The 19,902-nt window shown below is 43.1% G+C and overlaps 1 protein-coding gene across 3 annotated transcripts in view; it reads right to left on the reverse strand.

Moving 5' to 3' along the window:
• The window catches only part of pmepa1.S (prostate transmembrane protein, androgen induced 1 S homeolog), a 50,668-nt gene extending 31,263 nt beyond the window's left edge, over positions 1-19,405 (reverse strand). Inside the window, exons 1-2 of one of the 3 annotated variants that reach the window (XM_018238207.2) lie at positions 18,624-19,402; positions 18,222-18,502 (exon numbers count right to left, since the gene is read on the reverse strand). In XM_018238207.2, the coding sequence (XP_018093696.1) occupies positions 18,222-18,324 (103 nt within the window). In that variant the 5' untranslated portion in view covers positions 18,325-18,502; positions 18,624-19,402. Of the gene's footprint in view, positions 1-18,221 lie in introns of all 3 variants that reach the window. The other 2 variants (XM_018238209.2, XM_018238206.2) reach the window with 2 other exon arrangements.
• Between the last annotated feature and the right edge of the window lie 497 nt (positions 19,406-19,902).

Consider the following 19,902-nt stretch of genomic DNA (forward strand, 5'->3'; position numbering starts at 1 on the left):
CCACAACAAGCGTTAAGCATTGGGAAAGTGGGGATTAGTCAGCACTAAAAATAAAGTAGATTGAATCAAAGCTGAAATGTGGTTTTCCAGTCCAAACATTGCCCAGGTTAAAGGGGAAATATGCCTACTTTGATTCATATATGTACTGGGTTATGTACTTTTTATTCTGTTTTGGAATTAAAGATCCATAGTCACCAGTGAAACAGTGCCCCCTAATGGAAACAATATGGCACCTCCTTCCCATATGTCTAAATACAAATATACAGAGAAGTAATGTTCTGGGCACACAATAAGCTATACCCTCATACTGTACTGTCTAAGGGAAACAATATGGCACCTCCTTCCCATATGTATAAATACAAATATACAGAGAAGGAATGTTCTGGGCACACAATAAGCTATACCCTCATACTGTACTGTCTAAGGGACACAATATGGTAACTCCATCCCATATGTATAAATACAAATATACAGAGAAGGAATGTTCTGGGCACACAATAAGCTATACCCTCATACTGTACTGTCTAAGGGACACAATATGGCAACTCCATCCCATATGTATAAATACAAATATACAGAGAAGGAATGTTCTGGGCACACAATGGGCTATATTCTCATACTGTATTGTCTTAGAATAAGAACAATATGGCAGCTCCCTCCCATATATATGAAAACATATAAAAAAGAATCCCTATTTATAAGGGTATTTTCAGCTGCAGTTTTCAGCATCTTGTGATCACGCTGCTATATAATGTTTTCCTCTTTTGTCCCACCTTAGTACACATGTCCCTATGTGCTGCAGAGACAAGTACACACTGCAGGAAGCCGCTCCAGCCCATATTTGGAGACAGGCAGCACAATGACTGTAGGAATATGCAGGTATAATTTAGAGAGTTATAATGATGTTGCTCACACAGGGAAAGGCTGCAAAGGAAAAGTTAGGGTAGAAATATAAGGATCTTCAAGTCTGGGGAATGAGGGGGGGGGGGTCCTGTTCTTCGTTACAACGGACACATCTAATTCCTGCCCCCAAAAATAGACCCGAGGGGCGGTGCCCTGACCCTGCCTGTGAATATGAATCACATTTGGCTCCCATCACTGCACTGGGATCACAGACACCAATAAATGAATCACGTTTTCCGCACGCAGAAACCTTTGGGCCCTTAAAGGCACCGATTACAGAGCGCGGGGCATGTTTCTACAGAGTCATGGAAAGTTGGTTCATCAGGGAAGGAGAGGCAGCTTCTCTGTACTACAGTAATGGGCTGTGTGTGTAAAGCAGAGCATACCTCCCAACATTTTGGAAGTAAAAAGAGGGACAAAAAAAATGTTTCCGCATGTAGCGCAGAAATTTTGTGACACACCCCTTTCTGTGGCCACACCCCCTAATTACCATGTTTGTTTTACAAAATTTGGCAGGTTTTGAAAGTTTGAAAATATTTCTCCTTATCTAAACTGTGTTTTTGTGTCTCAAAATTGTTACAAAGTATCTCATTTGCACCTGTTACCTGCTCTGGGCTCTCTGCTAAAAGCCAAGTGAGAAACTTTGTTTCTTTTTCTGGCTGTTCAGTGCAGAGAAAAGAGGGACTTTCCAGTACAATTGAGGGACTGCGGGTTGAGCTGTCAAAAGAGGGACTGTGCCTCCGAAAAAGGGACAGTTGGGAGGTATGCAGAGGGGTGCACAGTCCATGCAAAAACTCAGTTGTTGCATTTCTAAAAAGATCAAGAAATATAAAAAATACAAGTGGCCGCCTGCGCAGATCTTTATGCAGAGGATCCACCGATTATTCAGCTTATTATTGTCTGTATCATAATAAAACTTAATTTAAAGGTGTGGTTCACCTGTTCAACTTTTCCTTTTTGTCTTCAATATTTATTTTTTATAGTTAATTAATTTTTTGCCTTCTTCGCCTGACTCTTTCCAGTTTACAAAAAGGGGGTCACTGACTCCGTCTAAAAACAAAAATGCTCTGTAAAGCTACCAATTTATTGTTATTGCTACTTTTTATTACTCATCTTTCTGTTCCGACCCTCCCCTATTAATATTCCATATTCTCATTCACATCAGTGCATGGTTGCTAGGGTAAATTGGACCCTAGCAACCAGATTGCAGACACTGCAAACTGGAGAGCTGCTGAATAAAAAGCTAAATAACTCAAAAAAACACAAATCATAATAAATGAAAACCAATTACAAATTGTCTAAGAATATCACTCCATCTACTAAAAGTTAACTCAAAGGTGAACTACCCCTTTAAAGCTTGTCATCCAAGAAACTATTTCTCTTCAAATCTGAAGGGCTAGTTCACCTTAAAAATAACCTTCGCACAATCCCGTGATATTTTGACAACAATTTGCACTTAGTCTTTATTTTTTTGTGGTTTTTGTTCAGCATTGGTAATTTCAGCAGTTCTGTGGATGCTAGGGTTCAGTTATTTCTAGCAACCATGCAGTGGTTTGAATAAGAGACTTAAGAGCAGAGGCACATGCTACTATTTCGGGGGATTCGTCTCCCAGCGACAAATCACTTCTTCTTCGGGCGACTAATCTCCCCAAACTGCCTTCCCGCCGACTACAGTGTAAATTGCCGGCAGGATGGCACTCGGAATGCTACGTTTTCCGAAGTCGTCCAAAGTTGCCCCACGAGGAAACCTTGGGCAACTTCGGAAAAAGAAGCATTCCGAGTGCCATCCCTCTTGCAATTTAGATTCTAGCCGGTGGGAAGGCAGTTCGGGGAGATTAATCGCCCGAAGAAGAAGCGGTTTGTCATTGGGCGACTAATCTCCCCCAGTAGCTTTGTGTGCCCCTGCCCCATGCGATTCGGGGAGATTTAGGCACCTGACTAATTGCCTCTTCTTTGGGGCAACTAATCTCCCCTTCTTTGGGGTGACTAATCCCCCTGAACGGCTTCCCCGTCTTCCGTTGCTATAATGACAAAATTGCCTGCGGCATAGCACACGCGGCACTTTGTTTTCCGAAGTGATCTGAAGTTGCCTCACGAGGAAACTTCGGGCGGCTTTGGAATACGAATCGCCGCATGTGCCATGCCGCAGGCGATTTTTCATAATAGCCATCGGAAGCCGTTCGGGGAGATTAGTCGCCCCAAAGAAGAGGCGATTAGTCGCCAAGCAACTAAATCTCCCCAAATCGCCAGGTGTGCCCTTACCCTAAAGATGACTAGGGCCTGAATAAAAAGATAAGAAAAGAAAAGTAACAATAACAATATAACTGTAACCTGACATAGCAACAGATTTTTGGCTGCCTGGAGTTTGTGACCCCTATTTCATACCTGGAAAGAGGCAGATGACAAAGGCAAATAATTCAGACACAATAACAATGAAAACCAATTGCAAAGCTGCTAAGAACAGGCCATTGTATAACATGCTGAAAGTTATCTTAAAGTTGAACAGCCCCTCCATACAGAACCACAAAAATCTCCCCCACATATACGAGGAAAAATAACGGCAAAAGGGTTCACAGGCAAAAAAGAAAAAAAAACAATCAAGACCGCGGCGGGACTTGTGGGCAGGAATTCCCAGACCAGGAAGCTGGGAACGTCGGTTATTTGAGGAAATGAGGTTTATTTACATAGCAGCAATGTTCCAGAAGGCTAATTAATGGGGAAGGGATGGAAAATTCCTCTGGAAAAAAAAATGCAGGCTGTAAATTTTGTTTTATCTGTTTCTTATTTGCCATGATTAGTTCAGCTGTGCTGGCCTCAGACCAGAGTGATGGGAGTGATGACGGGAGGGAGCACCCATGTCATTGGGGGGGGGGTATATAGTATGTGTTTAATAGCAGCATAGGAGATGCAAAGCACAAACAGACCCTGGACAGAACTGCTTTATGAATGAGGGATGCCAACATATGCCCCTTAGTTATCCTGCACTTTTGTTTTGGGGATATAGGAAATGTCCCCTATAGCTTCATATTCCACCTGATTTCTGGTTGTCGGGGTCCATGATCCAAGCACTCGGTTTATGATATATACTGCCAGTTTCCAATAAACTCAATGGCATAGGGCACTTAAACCAGCTGACTGATTTAGGTGGGGGTCAGCACTAGGACTACTATGTTTTCCATGTAACCCTCCATACCAGTGAACCCCAACCAGCAGCTCGCGAGCAACACGTTTCTCACCAACCCTTTTGGGTGTTGCTCCCAGTGGCCTCAAAGCAGGTGCTTATTTTTGAATTCCTGGCTTGGAGGCAACTTTTGGTTTCATAAAAACCATGTTTACTGCCATACAGAACCTCCTATAGGCTGCCAGTCCATAGAGGAGCCTTCAAATACCAAATGAAAGCCCTTAGTTGGCAACTCCAAGGACATTTGTGTTTCTCCCCAATTCATTTTAACAGGCTCCACTTTTAATGAGGCTCACGGTAAAAAGAAAGTATACGGAGCCCTGTTCCATAACACAACTATATATGGTACTTAGGCTTCTTTTTTTAAAACACTACTAGTGATGGGCGAATTTCTCCTGTTTCCCCGAAAAATTCGCAAATTTCCTGCACGAAACGGCAAATAATTAGCAAAACACAAATTTTGACGCCGGTGTCAATGGCCATCCAAATAGTGTTGACGCGCAACGGTTTTGATGCAAGCGACTATTCAAATTTTTTTGACGCAGACGAATTTGAGATGAAACGCAGAAATTCTAATTGGCGCCTACCGATTTTATTCACCCATCACTGAACACTACCACTGCTGAGGAATGTCTTAGGCCTAAATGCTGGCAATTATATGGTGAAAATTGCCCAGATACATGAATAGGATTAAATGCAGGAAAAAAGACCCACTGATTATGCCATCTGCTTTAAATCTCATTGCTAATTACAAACTCGAATATCCCTAATAAGCAAATTGTTCCCTGGCACTGCCAGCGTCGTCCAACAAAGATATAAGTGGAAAGTAAAAACATGTTCCACAGGAAACCTGGTTTTATTTACGTGGGTTCATTGGAGGGAGTTCTCGTGATTTCCATCAGCCTAAAAACTCTGTATAATGTAGGTAAAGGACCTGTTGTGGGATCAGGGATTTTAGGGATATTGGGGTCTGTAATTTGGAGCACTGTGCCTTAAGGCCACTAGAAATAATATTAGGATAAACTTACAATTTACAGTCTTATATAGCTTTTGAATTATTTTTGTTTTGTTCAGCAGATCTCCAGCAGCTTCCAGGTTGCTGGGATTCAATTTGCCCTAGCAACTAGGCAGTGGTATGAATGAGAGACTGGAATATGAATAGGAGAGGGTCTGAATGGAGAATTAAGGAATAAAAAGTAACAATAACAATAATATTACAGCCTTACAGCACAATCGTTTTTGGGCTTTCAGTGCCTAAGGAAGGCAAATAATTAAAAAAACTATAAATAGACCAATTGCAAAGTTGCCAAGAATAGGAAATTCTATAACTTACTTAACTTAAAAGTTGATGTACTTCTTTTAAAAGGACCCCCATTAATTCTGGGAATATGCTTTGGGACCCAAGCATTGGTTTAGAATCAGATACAACAACAACAACTTCATGGGAATCATGAAGGAATTTTTGGGTCCCGACCCATAGGATAAAAATTCCTGTTTCATTCGGAAAGCTGAGTTAGAAAAGCAAGGAAACACCCACTGTCACCTAAATACTTTGGATTTGGGGGCTATGCTTTGACAAAGGGGTGAAATGGAGTTGATGTCACCCAGTTAGAATCTTAATTCAAAGAAAAGAAAAATGAAAATTCCGCAGCAGGAAACAATGGGCTCTTTCCATTTGAAACCCTCCCTCTTTAATGAAGTATTTATCTACTATCAATGACTGTGCGGCCGGGATAGGGGGGGGGGGGGAGTCTCTTTTCATTTCCAACAAGAAAAAGGGAAACTGGAAGTTCTTGGAATTTAATAGACATTGGGCAAATGCCTCAAAGTCAAGCGAATATCTGGGAGATGATACAAAAGACCACAAAAATTGAATTTGTCAGTTCATGAATAGGCGAAGGAATGATCAAGTCAGACTCGTGGGGGCGGCTAATTGTTCACCGCACACTGGCAGGATTCCAAAGGGGGCATCCAAGATCTTCTATAGAATGTCAATAGTCGGAATGCGGCCAAGGGCAGTGTGGGGGTCCAGATTCCTATGCGTATTTTGCAAGCTTGGCACGCTAAGACTGTGCAGGATAGATAATGACGCCCATATTCCAGAATTCAAGAAAAACGTAAAAGGTATAAAATGTGGATGCCCGACGCAGACAACGGGAGTTACAACACTCGCTGGTATGTGCAGTCAGTCCGAGTGTGGTTATAACTCCATAAACACTCCTTCTGTTTACTACTCCGGGCAGATTCCAGGGAACAAACGATGGTGGAACCTTTCATTTACAAGCAATAACATTGCACAATTTATGTTTAACAGAAAAATGCTGCCAGTGCCAGAAACATCTTCGAATTGTTAAAAAGTCTGTCTGCTAAAAAAGACTTTGACATTTCGGGCACATTTAGGATGAACCACCTGGACTACTGTACAAAAAAACAATAGGCACAGATTTCTCTGGAGTAACGTATATCCATTCATACAGAAGTGATCAGAAAAAAGGAGTAAATATCGATATTGAGAAGACCCGCGGACCGTCCCGCAAACCCACAGAACCGCCGACTCGAGTCTATACCTGCGTCTAGAATCTCAGCCATAAAGCAGGGCAGGACTGCTGCTTACAATGGGGATCAGATAGGATCTGTGCAGCCACTGGGACAGAGTTCTCTGTTATACAGATAGCTAGAATCTCTGCCATAAAGCAGGACAGGACTGCTGCTTACGATGGGGATCAGACATGATCTGTGCAGCCACTGGGACAGAATGTTCTGTTATACAGATAGCTAGAATCTCAGCCATAAAGCAGGGAAGGACTGCTGCTTACAATGGGGTTCAGATAGGATCTGTGCAGCCACTGGGACAGAATACTTTATTATACAGATAGCTAGAATCTCAGCCATAAAGCAGGGCAGGACTGCTGCTTACAATGGGGATCAGATAGGATCTGTGCAGCCACTGTTACAGAATACTTTGTTATACAGATAGCTAGAATCTCAGCCATAAAGCAGGACAGGACTGCTGCTTACAATGGGGATCAGATAGGATCTGTGCAGCCACTGGGACAGAATGTTCTGTTATACAGATAGCTAGAATCTCAGCCATAAAGCAGGGAAGGACTGCTGCTTACAATGGGGTTCAGATAGGATCTGTGCAGCCACTGGGACAGAATACTTTGTTATACAGATAGCTAGAATCTCAGCCATAAAGCAGGGCAGGACTGCTGCTTACAATGGGGATCAGATAGGATCTGTGCAGCCACTGTTACAGAATACTTTGTTATACAGATAGCTAGAATCTCAGCCATAAAGCAGGACAGGACTGCTGCTTACAATGGGGATCAGATAGGATCTGTGCAGCCACTGGGACAGAATTTTCTGTTATACAGATAGCTAGAATCTCAGCCATAAAGCAGGGACGGACTGCTGCTTACAATGGGGATCAGATAGGATCTGTGCAGCCACTGTTACAGAATACTTTGTTATACAGATAGCTAGAATCTCAGCCATAAAGCAGGGCAGGACTGCTGCTTACAATGGGGATCAGATAGGATCTGTGCAGCCACTGGGACAGAATGTTCTGTTATACAGATAGCTAGAATCTCAGCCATAAAGCAGGGAAGGACTGCTGCTTACAATGGGGATCAGATAGGATCTGTGCAGCCACTGTTACAGAATACTTTGTTATACAGATAGCTAGAATCTCAGCCATAAAGCAGGACAGGACTGCTGCTTACAATGGGGATCAGATAGGATCTGTGCAGCCACTGGGACAGAATGTTCTGTTATACAGATAGCTAGAATCTCAGCCATAAAGCAGGGAAGGACTGCTGCTTACAATGGGGTTCAGATAGGATCTGTGCAGCCACTGGGACAGAATGCTCTGCTATAAAAATAGCAAGAATCTCAGCCATAAAGCAGGGTATGACTTTTGCTTTGCAAGACTATATTTTTTTTCAAAAAGCAATCATTTCAGAAGGAACTCTAATTTACTGAACATTACACACATTTTGTTCCAGGCAAAAATAAGACTTTCTATAATGACTGGGTGGTGGTGCAGTTTCAGACATTTATGAAAACCATATATTTTCATTGCGACTAAAAGCCGCTTACAAGTTGCAGTCATGAAAGTGACGCACAGGCATCATATGTCTCCCAAATGTGATTGACATTTTCAGAACGTCCTGAGCTTCCTCTGCTTCTTGTTTAAAATTCCTAAAGTAGACACAACACTAAATATTGGATTTGGGAGGCGGCCAGGGATCAAAAAGAGTCTGAAGTTTAAGGGCAGGCCGGGCAGGACACGCTCATCCATTAAACTGATAAGAGACATGTCCATGTGTTGTGTGTCCCTCCTCTTTTTTTATGAGTGTCTTAAAGGGATACTGTCATGGGAAAAAAAATTTTTTTCAAAATGAATCAGTTAATAGTGCTGCTCCAGCAGAATTCTGCACTGAAATCCATTTCTCAAAAGAGCAAACAGATTTTTTTATATTCAATTTTTAAATCTGACACGGGGCTAGACATTTTGTCAATTTCCCAGCTGCCCCATGTCATGTGACTTGTGCCTGCACTTCAGGAGAGTAATGCTTTTTGGCAGGCTGCTGTTTCTCCTTCTCAATGTAACTGAAGGAGTCTCAGTGGGACATGGGTTTTTACGATTGAGTGTTGTTCTTAGATCTACCAGGCAGCTGTTATCTTGTGTTAGGGAGCTGTTATCTGGTTACCTTCCCATTGTTCTTTTGTTTGGCTGCTGGGGGGAAAAGGGAGGGGGTGATAATCACTCCAACTTGCAGTACAGCAGTAAAGAGTGATTGAAGTTTATCAGAGCACAAGTCACATGACATGGGGCAGCTGGGAAATTGACAAAATGTCTAGCCCCATGTCAGATTTCAAAATTGAATATAAAAAAATCTGTTTGCTCTTTTGAGAAATGGATTTCAGTGCAGAATTCTGCTGGAGCAGCACTATTAACTGATTCATTTTGAAAAAAATTTTTTTTCCCATGACAGTATCCCTTTAAAGACACTTGACAGCCTGTCCCGTTGCTCTTAAGGAAAACCTCCTGATCTGTGACCTTTATACCTCCCGGACAAGCCAAAAAAATCCTTCCCAGGAACACCAACTCCCTGCTGATGAAAAGGGGGCCGGGAGAGGTCAACAGCTGGAATGGTCGGAGGAGTTTTTACAAGCCCAATGAGCCTCCATAAAGACCAGATGCTGCCCACACTATATAAGCTGTGCTAAGTTCGCTTGCAAATATATATAAAAAAAATGCATTAATATGGCAAAACCCTTTTTCTACTTAAAAGTAAACTTATCAAAGGTCAGAACTACCGGCAAAATGACTTTTCTAGATTGGGTTATGCCCAAAAACATTAAAAATTCACATAGGTTAAAAAGAAAAAATTAATTTTCTGCCAAGAAAATATTTTTGACAAATCTTCCATCGAATCTTGCCGGAAATTCTGCATTGGTTTTCGGCTTGTTGACATAATAATTTGCCCACTAGAGAAGTAGTCAGAAGTCACATGATTTAAATGCCTCGTATTTGGTTTGGCCGGGCATGGACAACTTATTCTTCATACACTTGAAGAGCGTTTGGCAAACTTCTACAAATATACCAGAATTTTAACTGAATTTCAGAAATTGTAATTGAATTTAATGCTTTCAAAGAGAGAAGGACTTAATTGCTGGAAGATGGTGCTGGATTCCTATTGTAAGGCTGTAAAACACAGCAGAATGTGACGCAGAGAGAATGTAAAGGCCATTGCTGGGTCCCACATAAACCTCAGTCTTTTATTTGATGTCAGGGAAAAGCAGAATAGAAAGCCATTGAAGAAAAAAATGAAAAAAGATATAAAAATGAAGACCAACTGCAATTTGTCTTAAATAACACCATCAAAGCCAAATGTAGATTCTAAAAAAATGTACTTCTAACTTCCCCTTTATTTTTTTTTAACATAACAATAAAATGTATTTAGCATGAATGTCCTTTAAGAGAATTGCTCCTTTTACCATTTCAATACAGATCTTTGGCTTATTCTCTGCCTGAGTGTCTTCCCCTGGGACACAAGGCCACACTTGCTTTCTCTTCCAGGGTCAAGGCAAGTTTGCGGAGACCCTGAAAAGGGGGCAGAGACAGAGGATCCATCCAGGCAGCCTGACACAGAGGAACAGGGAGCAGAAGAGGCTTTGTTTGACCACTGTGAATGATTAGTTATTTAAAGGACTGAGCTTGCCCCTGACTTTCATGGCTGACCGCACTCACCGCTTTCAGTTCAAGTAAGAGCTGTCTTTAGGGGATCTGAATAGGGGCAACTGCCCAGAGGCATGAACAGAGTGGGGCCTCACAAAACAGCAGCTGAGCAAGAAAGAACGGGGAGATAGTTAGCATAGTACAACAAGGGCAAAATGGAGAAAACAGAGAATGAAGTCAGCAAGAACTAGGGATGCACCGAATCCCCGAATGCTTGGTGAAAGATTCGGCCGAATACTGAACCGAATCCAAATCTGAATATGCAAATTAGGGTCTAGAAAGGAAATTAGGGTCTGGAAAGGAAAAAGTGAAAGAAATTCTTCCGAAATCTGAATCTTGCTGAAAAAGGCCGAATCCTAGCAGAACCCCCCATCCTGGATTCGGTGCATCCCTAACAAGAACGCATGAGAGCAACAGTAGGACAAGGTGGAGTAAGTAGGGCAAGATGGTGAAAGTAGGGCAAGATGGTAACAGTAGGGCAAAGATGGCAAGAGTAGGGCAAGACAGCAAAAGTAGGAGAAGATGGAGACAGTAGGGTAAAGATGGTAAGAGTAGGGCAAGACGGCAAAAGTAGGACAAGATGGAGACAGTAGGGTAAAGATGGTAAGAGTAGGGCAAGACGGCAAAAGTATGACAAGATGGAGACAGTAGGGCAAGATGGTATTAGTAGGGCAAGATGGTAAGAGTAGGGCAAGATGGCAAAAGTAGGAGAAGATGGAGACAGTAGGGCAAAGATGGTAAGAGTAGGGCAAGACGGCAAAAGTAGGACAAGATGGAGACAGTAGGGCAAGATGGTAAGAGTAGGGCAAGATGGTAAGAGTAGAGCAAATATGGTAAGAGTAGGGCAAGACAGCAAAAGTAGGAGAAGAAGGAGACAGTAGGGCAAGATGGTAAGAGTAGGGCAAGATGGTAAATGTAGGGCAAAGATTTTAAGAGTAGGGCAAGAAGGCAAAAGTAGGACAATATGAACACTGAGACTGCGATGGAGTCAGTAACAAGTTCTATGAGTGCAGCCCTTCACATGTTACTATACTCATCTCCAGCTAATAGTGGCAGGAATATGGTACATGGCAGCACTGTTTTACCTGGAGAAAGACAAGAGGTCCTCTGCATCCACCCATGTTAATCAATATACTAAGGACATTAAGACATTTTGTGCATTTAAGCTTTGTTTTATCTACCCAAATGACAAATTCTGCATGTTATTTCATTGACCAATAAGATAAAAACACTCGAAACGTGTCGCACATGTATCACAGTACTCTGCGTAGTATTCAGCGCGTTTATATATCAAGGAATACCCCTGGTGCCTCCTGTGTAAGGATTTCCCATCCTCTGCGAAAGCAGCGGTTAAATCAGTTCGACTCAGAGCAAGTAATCAATAGGAAGAGCCATACAGATTATATCCTCCAAGAACAAGTCAGCGAGGAAGGGCTGTCCCGATGGCGAAGGCATTAATACTAGTGGCTATATTTATACTATGTGGGAAGGAAAGGGAGATCCCAAATCAATACAATTAGCTGAGCCATGATATACATCTCAGCAGCACTATCAGTCTGGCCCAGTCAAGAGCTACAATATCCAGCATCCTAGGACTTTCAGGTTTGTGGGACCAATGCAAAAGGGGCCATGAATGATCCAACCTGCAGCCCTCCAGCCATTAATAACCAATTGTCCTCTGCCAGGACTGGGGTACTCACTACTCCTTGTGCCCCACCACTGACAGCTGTGCCTGTCACATATATAGAACATATCCTTCAAACCAATGTTGGTATTTATGCACCTATTTAGTGTTCAAAACACTAGCCCCCATCCCCCGGGTTAAAATTAGACCAAGCCAACAGAGACGCAGAAATTGTAGCTTCTATGGGCCATTGGGATTTAAATAACCAAGACTTGCCAGAACTCGCACTATGGAAGAAGGCACATCATCTCTCCAAATTGCATCTGCTTTTAGGGCACGTTTCACAGAAGGGAAAAAAGGGACTGGGTCAACTGCTTATATATATCTATAATACACAAAAGCCATGAATATCCTGTAAATTATATCCTTATAAACGGTGACTAGTGATGTCATCAGTTATAAACGGTGAGTAGTGATGTCATTTCTGTCAAATCCTCATATGAGGATATTAGAAGTTACCTCGGAGTTCCATGACCTGTATAAAAACACTCGGCCTTCGGCCTTGTGTTTTTATATGGTCATGAAACCCCTCGGTAACTTATAATATCCTTATATTTTACAAGAGGGGGTACTTTATTCACTATATATTACAGAAATATATATATATATATATATATATATATATATATATAATACTGTATATACAGGTGGGTTACGGGTGCTGCCTGTGATACACCGTCACCATTGATATCTGATGCACCAGACTGCAAAGATCCATGGTGTTTCATTCCAAAATTAGGTATTGAGTTACCTCGCAGAGACCTCTGCCGTCTGGAAGCTCCTTCACAGTCTCACCTTGTACAATTGAGGCGCCGGCTCTCAGTACAGATCAGCGTGGAAATACAGTACATTCCTATTCCAACTGCCAGGAACAAACAGACAAAACTGGCACTTGGAAGGTCACATAAGGCTTAAAGGAAACTTAGTGTATTCGGCACAGATTGCTGAAGCAGAACAAGAATTTGACATGAACATCTGGTCTCTGGGGGGTGCTGTTTCATGCCAGCCTAAGAATGGAATACCACTTTTAACTCTCTGGTGCAATGTTGCACTCTTGTACTAGGACTGGATCCACCAAGAGCACCGTTCTGCAAGTCGCACCCAGTCTGCACTGTTACACCCACCTTTATTCTCTAATAACATTGTTCTTTGAACTTAAACTTCGTGTGTTGACAGTTGGGTTTTGAACTGCAATATGCCTGGCTCCTGGGCACATCTCCTTGTCCTCCGCCCTTTCTGCAGGTGCCATTTAGCTTTTTTTTCTCCTTGTCTGCCAACTACCTATTACCTTCTATTGTATCCTGGCATTAAAAGGTCTGCCTGTTTTAAATACAATATTCCAGATCACTGCAAACCAGGAATCTCTGTTATTTGCTACAACATTCAGTGAATTCCTGGCTTCTTGGTGATGTCTGCTGAAAATTTAAAATATAAGCCCGCTCTACATAAATTCTATGTATGGATACATCTGACTGCAAAAAGCCCTAAAGGCAATGTGTGTTAAAAATCGCTGTAATGCTTTGTTACCTGGCCATGTGAAAATAGTCCAAATTCATGGACTGTCAGAGCAAAGCCCTTTGGCTATAGTATACTAAAGGTGGCCATACACGGACCGATTACAGCTGCCGAGGAGGGCCCCATACATGGGCCAATAAACTGCCGAGTCGGCATCTTATTGGCCCATGTATGGGGCCCTCCGACAGGCTTCCCCGATCGATATCTGGCCGAAAGTCGGATCGCGGCCGCATCTGTTCGTTGATGCGTCCCGCGATCCGACCGCCTGTTACCCATCGTTATCCTATCGGATCAGCCCGATATTGCCCACCTCAAGGTGGGCATATTGGGGAGAGATTCATTCGTATGGCGAAAATCGTCAAACGAGCGGATCTCTTCGTGTATGGCCACCTTAAGGCAATAGGACACCAGGAGCAACTTCCTGTTCTGTCTGCCCCAGTTTAAAGACTGATGCTCGGTCTCATGGAGAACACCCTCTCTGCTGTACTCTTCTACCCTGTCTTCAGAGCAGGAAGAAAGGGAAATCAATTCTGCTTAAGGTATTAAACTAATCCCCAATGGTACCGCTCACTGATTCTATCAGACAATCTTCATATTTCAGACATCTGGGCACTATACAGTCATGTAAACATGGGAATAAGATAGGTGCCACTGGGAAAGAATGCTCTGTTATACAGATAGTTAGAATCTCAGCCATAAAGCAGGACAGGACTGCTGCTTACAATGGGGATCAGATAGGATCTGTGCAGCCACTGGGACAGAATGTTCTGTTATACAGATAGCTAGAATCTCTGCCATAAAGCAGGACAGGACTGCTGCTTACAATGGGGATCAGATAGGATCTGTGCAGCCACTGGGACAGAATTCTCTGTTATACAGATAGCTAGAATCTCTGCCATAAAGCAGGACAGGACTGCTGCTTACAATGGGGATCAGATAGGATCTGTGCAGCCACTGGGACAGAATGCTCGGTTATACAGATAGCTAGAATCTCAGCCATAAAGCAGGACAGGACTGCTGTTTACAATGGGTACTCAGGTTTACTAAACATCCAAGATTGTTTGCAGGCGCAAGAACACAATCTTCATTTTTCTGATGACCACGTCCCTTGATCTTTGCTCATTGCTGCAGTACAGATTTAAATCAATGACAAGTGCACAGGGTTTGATGTTTATATAATAAATAGGATGCACAGGTGTATCTTTTCAACTGGCTGAATATGTGATCCATTATACAAAATGCATAAAGCCGCACAGGACTTAGCCTGACATGCACTGCTTATCCCCCCCGGAGGACCTTTCAAGACCAGACTCTGCTTTTTATATCAGGCAAAAGAAACTACAGCATATATTTCTAGCCTTTTAGGTGCCAACACACCTTAAATACAGAGGATTAACCCTGGCATTTCCAGCACCCACAGATTTTGCTGAACTAAAACTCTCAACAGTGCAAGAGTGTCCCTGACTTGGGCACAAAAAACAGACAATGTTCATTTATATTTGTCCTAATGCCCAGACCTTGATCAAGTTTATAAATAGTGGGTGCTGGGTCCCACAAGTATTGCAACTTTAAACACTGGACGTTCACATGGTGGTTGTTTGCTCCTACCAATAAATGAACTTCCCATTCTGGGTGGCAGATCTCTCCATTATGGGAAGTTTAAATACTTCTCGACATACAGTAGACAGGAAGCTATTATTTCACCTGGATAATAGAGGAGTCATACTTTTTTTTTTCTTTTAAATAGAGGAATTCTATGACGGAGGCACCTTTCCTTTGAAGTGGGTGAAACCAGTTAAGAATTCCCCTCTCCATTCAGTTTTATACAATACAGGGTGTACAGCCTCCTGGGCGCAACTTCAACAACAGCAGCAACAACAAAAAAAAAAAAAAGTGGTGTTAAGCAAATTCCAGTCCGTCCATTAAAATAAAGCTGCGCACACAATAGGGGTAGGTGAGTCGCCTGTACTCAGCACTGACTTTGTGTCCTTGATCTGGAGGGAGAAACAGGACAGGCGGAAAATTTGAAATGATAGGAGGGAACTGATGAAGGCGATTAGTGGGAATAAATGGCAACAACGACTATCAATAGGTGGTTCCAGCCCGGAATCATTTAATTGATCCGCAAAAGAAACAACGTTAGAACGGAACAGAGTCTGTCCTGTTTGTCTAAAATTAATATTCTGTCCTACAGACTTTAATCCCAGCCTATCCAAGAAATGGAAGGAGCATATCCAGTTAGGATTTGACCCCCCTCGTCTCCATCTGATCATCAGACCTGGACGAAGTGTGATATTAACCGTTACAGTCTGGGAGATTCATCCTTCGGTCACCGGCTGAGAGACACACAAATGGGCTCCTTCTGAGCAGGGGGATAACAATACAACATACAACAATATATTTGCACTTTATAAACTTGAACTTGATTTCGCTACCTACTAATCCTCGGCAGACGGACAATAGCACTCTTTGTTAACGGTTTCCCACTGGAAAGAGCCGCGCACTTTAATCAGAAGGTAAAACCCAATGGGATCATTACATTCAATTAATAACGACGGAGCATCTAAAGAGGACAATTCGGTTCTATCCAGATTTATCTGTTTATTCCTCACTCCAGTTATTATGTTTGTTGTGTTTTGTACTTATTTCAATGCAAACAATTACGGGCTCCGTGTATCAATTATAAAACGCAGACAAACACATTATTCTCTCAGCACAAGCTCATTTGTGGGGGCTCTGAACTGAGCGCTCATTACAGACAAGCGTGGTGCCCTGACTCGGCCGATGTTAAGTGTCTGGAAATGAAATGACAAAACACCCCTCATTAAGATGCAAGCGTCCCTAATTGCGTTGTCTTTGATGTTCAGGCTGGGGATTAAAAGAGACAAAATATGGTTTGAACGTGTTTCATTTGCCTGCCCTGTGTTTGTTTGGTTTTTTTTGCCCTTTAAAAGGACTTTTTTTTTTTTTAAAGGTGTATTTTCAATAAAAGATGTCAGTTGTTAAAATGAAACTGCAAAGGGGTAAATGAGCGTAGAGGAACAAAAAAAGATTAAAATGACAAGAGTGTTACTAAAAAGATAACCCTGACAACTGAATATACTTTTATACAGCTCCTATTAAGTGTCTTTATAGTACTGACTATTAAAAAAAAAAAGGAGGGGGACAGGGAATGATTCACTGTAGCGCTGACGGGGATGTAATTTAAAAGCAGACACCCCATCCAAGCACATAACTGTCTGGACACCTTTAAGTCACTCCGCCTACAGTCTCCGAAATATTTGCTGCAGTCGTTGTCATGCACTTGAGTGCAGTAACATTAAATCCTGACGGGATCCAAAGGGGAGGGCAGCGTCTTGCGCTTATAATTAAAATTATACACAAGCAAAAAATAAATAAATTAAATAAAGCACTTCTGGGGGCTCCCAACTTTATACAATAGGGGATCCGGGGGGCTTGTCCTGTGGTTTTGGAGCCCCTGGAATGGTTAATATTTCTACACTGTTTCCCAAGTGCATCTTTCCTCTGCAAGCTTTTAATCATGAAAGAAATCTTTATGCAAGTGACCCTGTAATCTGCACAAATGCACCACTCGCTTACTAAAGTTGGGGTTAAGAACTGACACTTGGAAGTTCGATCCCTAAAACATCGAAAACTCTCTCCAAATCCAGATTAGCCTTAAAGCCTTTTGATTGAGGTTTTTCAGGAGAGAAAGGGTTAACTAAAACCGACTTGGCTGTGCACCCTGCTCCTGTATACTCTTCACACGTTAAATCCGCATCATGTGTGGCTAATTAGCAATTCATTTAAATGCATGCTGCAGACTGCAGTGGTTTCTGCGCAGCCCTACAGTACACTCATTAACTAATAATCTACTTTTAAGGGAGTGTGGATTGGCAACAATATATATATAATATATATATATATATATATATATATATATATATATATATATATATATATATATATATATATACTGTATAGGAGAAAACTGCCAGTTTAAATGGCAGTTTTAATAACATTGTAAGCTCTTCGGGGGCGAACCTGATACAGAAGAGTTGAAGAACCGCCATTAAATTAATATTATAACTGTCTGGTATTATTGCTTGACATTGAAATGAATAAAGATGAACCAATTCAAGTGAAATCGCCTGTTGGACGTGCGCTGTCTGAGCGCGTAAATTGTAAATCATCTATATAACTGGCCCCTATGTCCCTCTTTAATTCAAGCCTCGAGACATTAGGAACATCACTTAATCGATCTCTCTAGATGTCTGGATACAATCAGTACCCCCAGCAGTTTCACTGCAACAGACCTGATATACCCCGATAATATAAACGAACAGTTGGCTGGTAACTTTGTAACAATTGATAAAATCCTAAGCGCAAAAGATAAGACATTCCCCTGTGAAAAACTTTAAGGGGTGACAGTGTTGTCGACACTAGGCACCGGCATGTAGAGGGTTAAGCCAAAATTTGAGAGGGCAGAAATAAAAAAAAAAAAAAAGGAAATCTCGGTTTCTGGATGCAGAGAGTGGGAAGGGGGAGATGGATGAGAGCGAGAGACAGAGTGAGACAAAAACAGATATAGATATACACAGCCCTACTCACTTCCTATAGGAAAAGTCTGCTGAAAGTTTTGTCTGCGTGTCCCCTCCAAACCCAACTTTCCCTATATAATTGCTACTTACAGATCTCCATAGTCTGGAACAGAGACCTCTTGCAGTTACATGTGCAGGACACATTGGAATGGATGGATTCGCTGGTGCTGTTCAGACCCATCAAGTTATGCATTGAAGTAATGGCAAGTCTCTTCCAGAAAGTGCCTCACACTGTCACACAGGGTCCTCCTGCTGCTGCTGCATGGGGAGAGGGCACAGACATGGCAGGAGGACGGCTGGAGGGAGTCAGGGAGTGTCTTGCTAGGCTGGGAGAGCAGTTGCTTTTTTCCAAGGCAGGGACGCTGGTCTCTCTGGTTTGAAAGGAGTTAAAGTGAGTTTGGCGCAGGCTGGGGGCTACAGAGCAGTCAGTTTGTTACAAACTGTGGTAAGAGCTGAAACCCCCAAGTTGGGGTTGAAGAGACGTCACTTTACCTGGAAAGGAAGAGATGCAGTCGCTTAATATCAGGCAGAGACAGCGACTGAGTGCCAGGCTGGGGGAGTAGAAGAGCAGTCTCTTAGCGCCAGGCTGGGGCAGTAGAAGAGCAGTCTCTCAGTGCCAGGCTGGGGCAGTAGAAGAGCAGTCTCTTAGTGCCAGGCTGGGGCAGTAGAAGAGCAGGATCTGAGTGCCAGGCTGGGGCAGTAGAAGAGCAGTCTCTTAGTGCCAGGCTGGGGCAATAGAAGAGCAGTCTCTTAGTGCCAGGCTGGGGCAGTAGAAGAGCAGTCTCTTAGTGCCAGGCTGGGGCAATAGAAGAGCAGTCTCTTAGTGCCAGGCTGGGGCAGTAGAAGAGCAGGATCTGAGTGCCAGGCTGGGGAAGTAGATGAGCAGTCTCTCAGTGCCAGGCTGGGCAGTAGAAGAGCAGGGTCTGAGTGCCAGGCTGAAGCAGGAGAGGAGGAGTCTCTTAGTGCCAGGCAGGGGCAGTAGGAAGTGTCAGGCTGGGGCAGTAGGAAGTGTCAGGCTGGGGTAGAAGAGGAGCAGTCAGTGCCTGTTTGGAGCAGTCTCTGAGTGCCAGGCTGGGGCAGCAGTAGAGTAGTTTCTAAGTGCCAAGCAGAGTCAGGAGAGAAGCAGTGCCAGTCTAAGAGTGGATGAGTCCCGAGCAGGACAGGAGCGGTCACTTTGTCTCACTGTCTCGCTTCCTTCCAAGGAGCTGCGCTCTCTCTCTCCCCCAACCCCAGGCAGCCAGACGGGTCGTGACGTCAGCGCCAGACTGGGACTGCCCTTCATACAGCACGTCTGGGCGGGGCCGGGAGCTCGATGAGGGACAGGGGAGCGGGCCAGTGACAGGAGAAGGGAGTCAGAACAGGCACCGCCCCCTGCTGTTAAAGGAGCAGGCTGCTTGCTGGACTGACCGACAGGGGGAGATGGGAATGACAGTTATAAACTGGAGAGACAGGATGGACAGATAATAACGCTGGTCTGTTTAAAAAGTTCCACTATCTGCCTGTCAGTCACCCTGAACTATATAATCCCCCCCCACACACTTGGTAATGGTCTTCTCCAGTACTGCTGCCCAAACTAATATTATTATTATTATTTGACCCCTCAGCCTCAGAATTAAGCACATCAGTAGTGTTACCCATCCTAGTATTACCCTTGGGGGGTTAACCCTTTCTGAGCATTAACCCTGTCAGTACTGCCCCCCTCAGTATTGTAATGGCAATATGACTGTGAGACAGATGAGGCTAGTGATATAGACAAGTAGATTGATGACAG

Source organism: Xenopus laevis, chromosome 9_10S, assembly GCF_017654675.1.
Source record: "Xenopus laevis strain J_2021 chromosome 9_10S, Xenopus_laevis_v10.1, whole genome shotgun sequence".
Classification (NCBI taxonomy): domain Eukaryota; kingdom Metazoa; phylum Chordata; class Amphibia; order Anura; family Pipidae; genus Xenopus; species Xenopus laevis.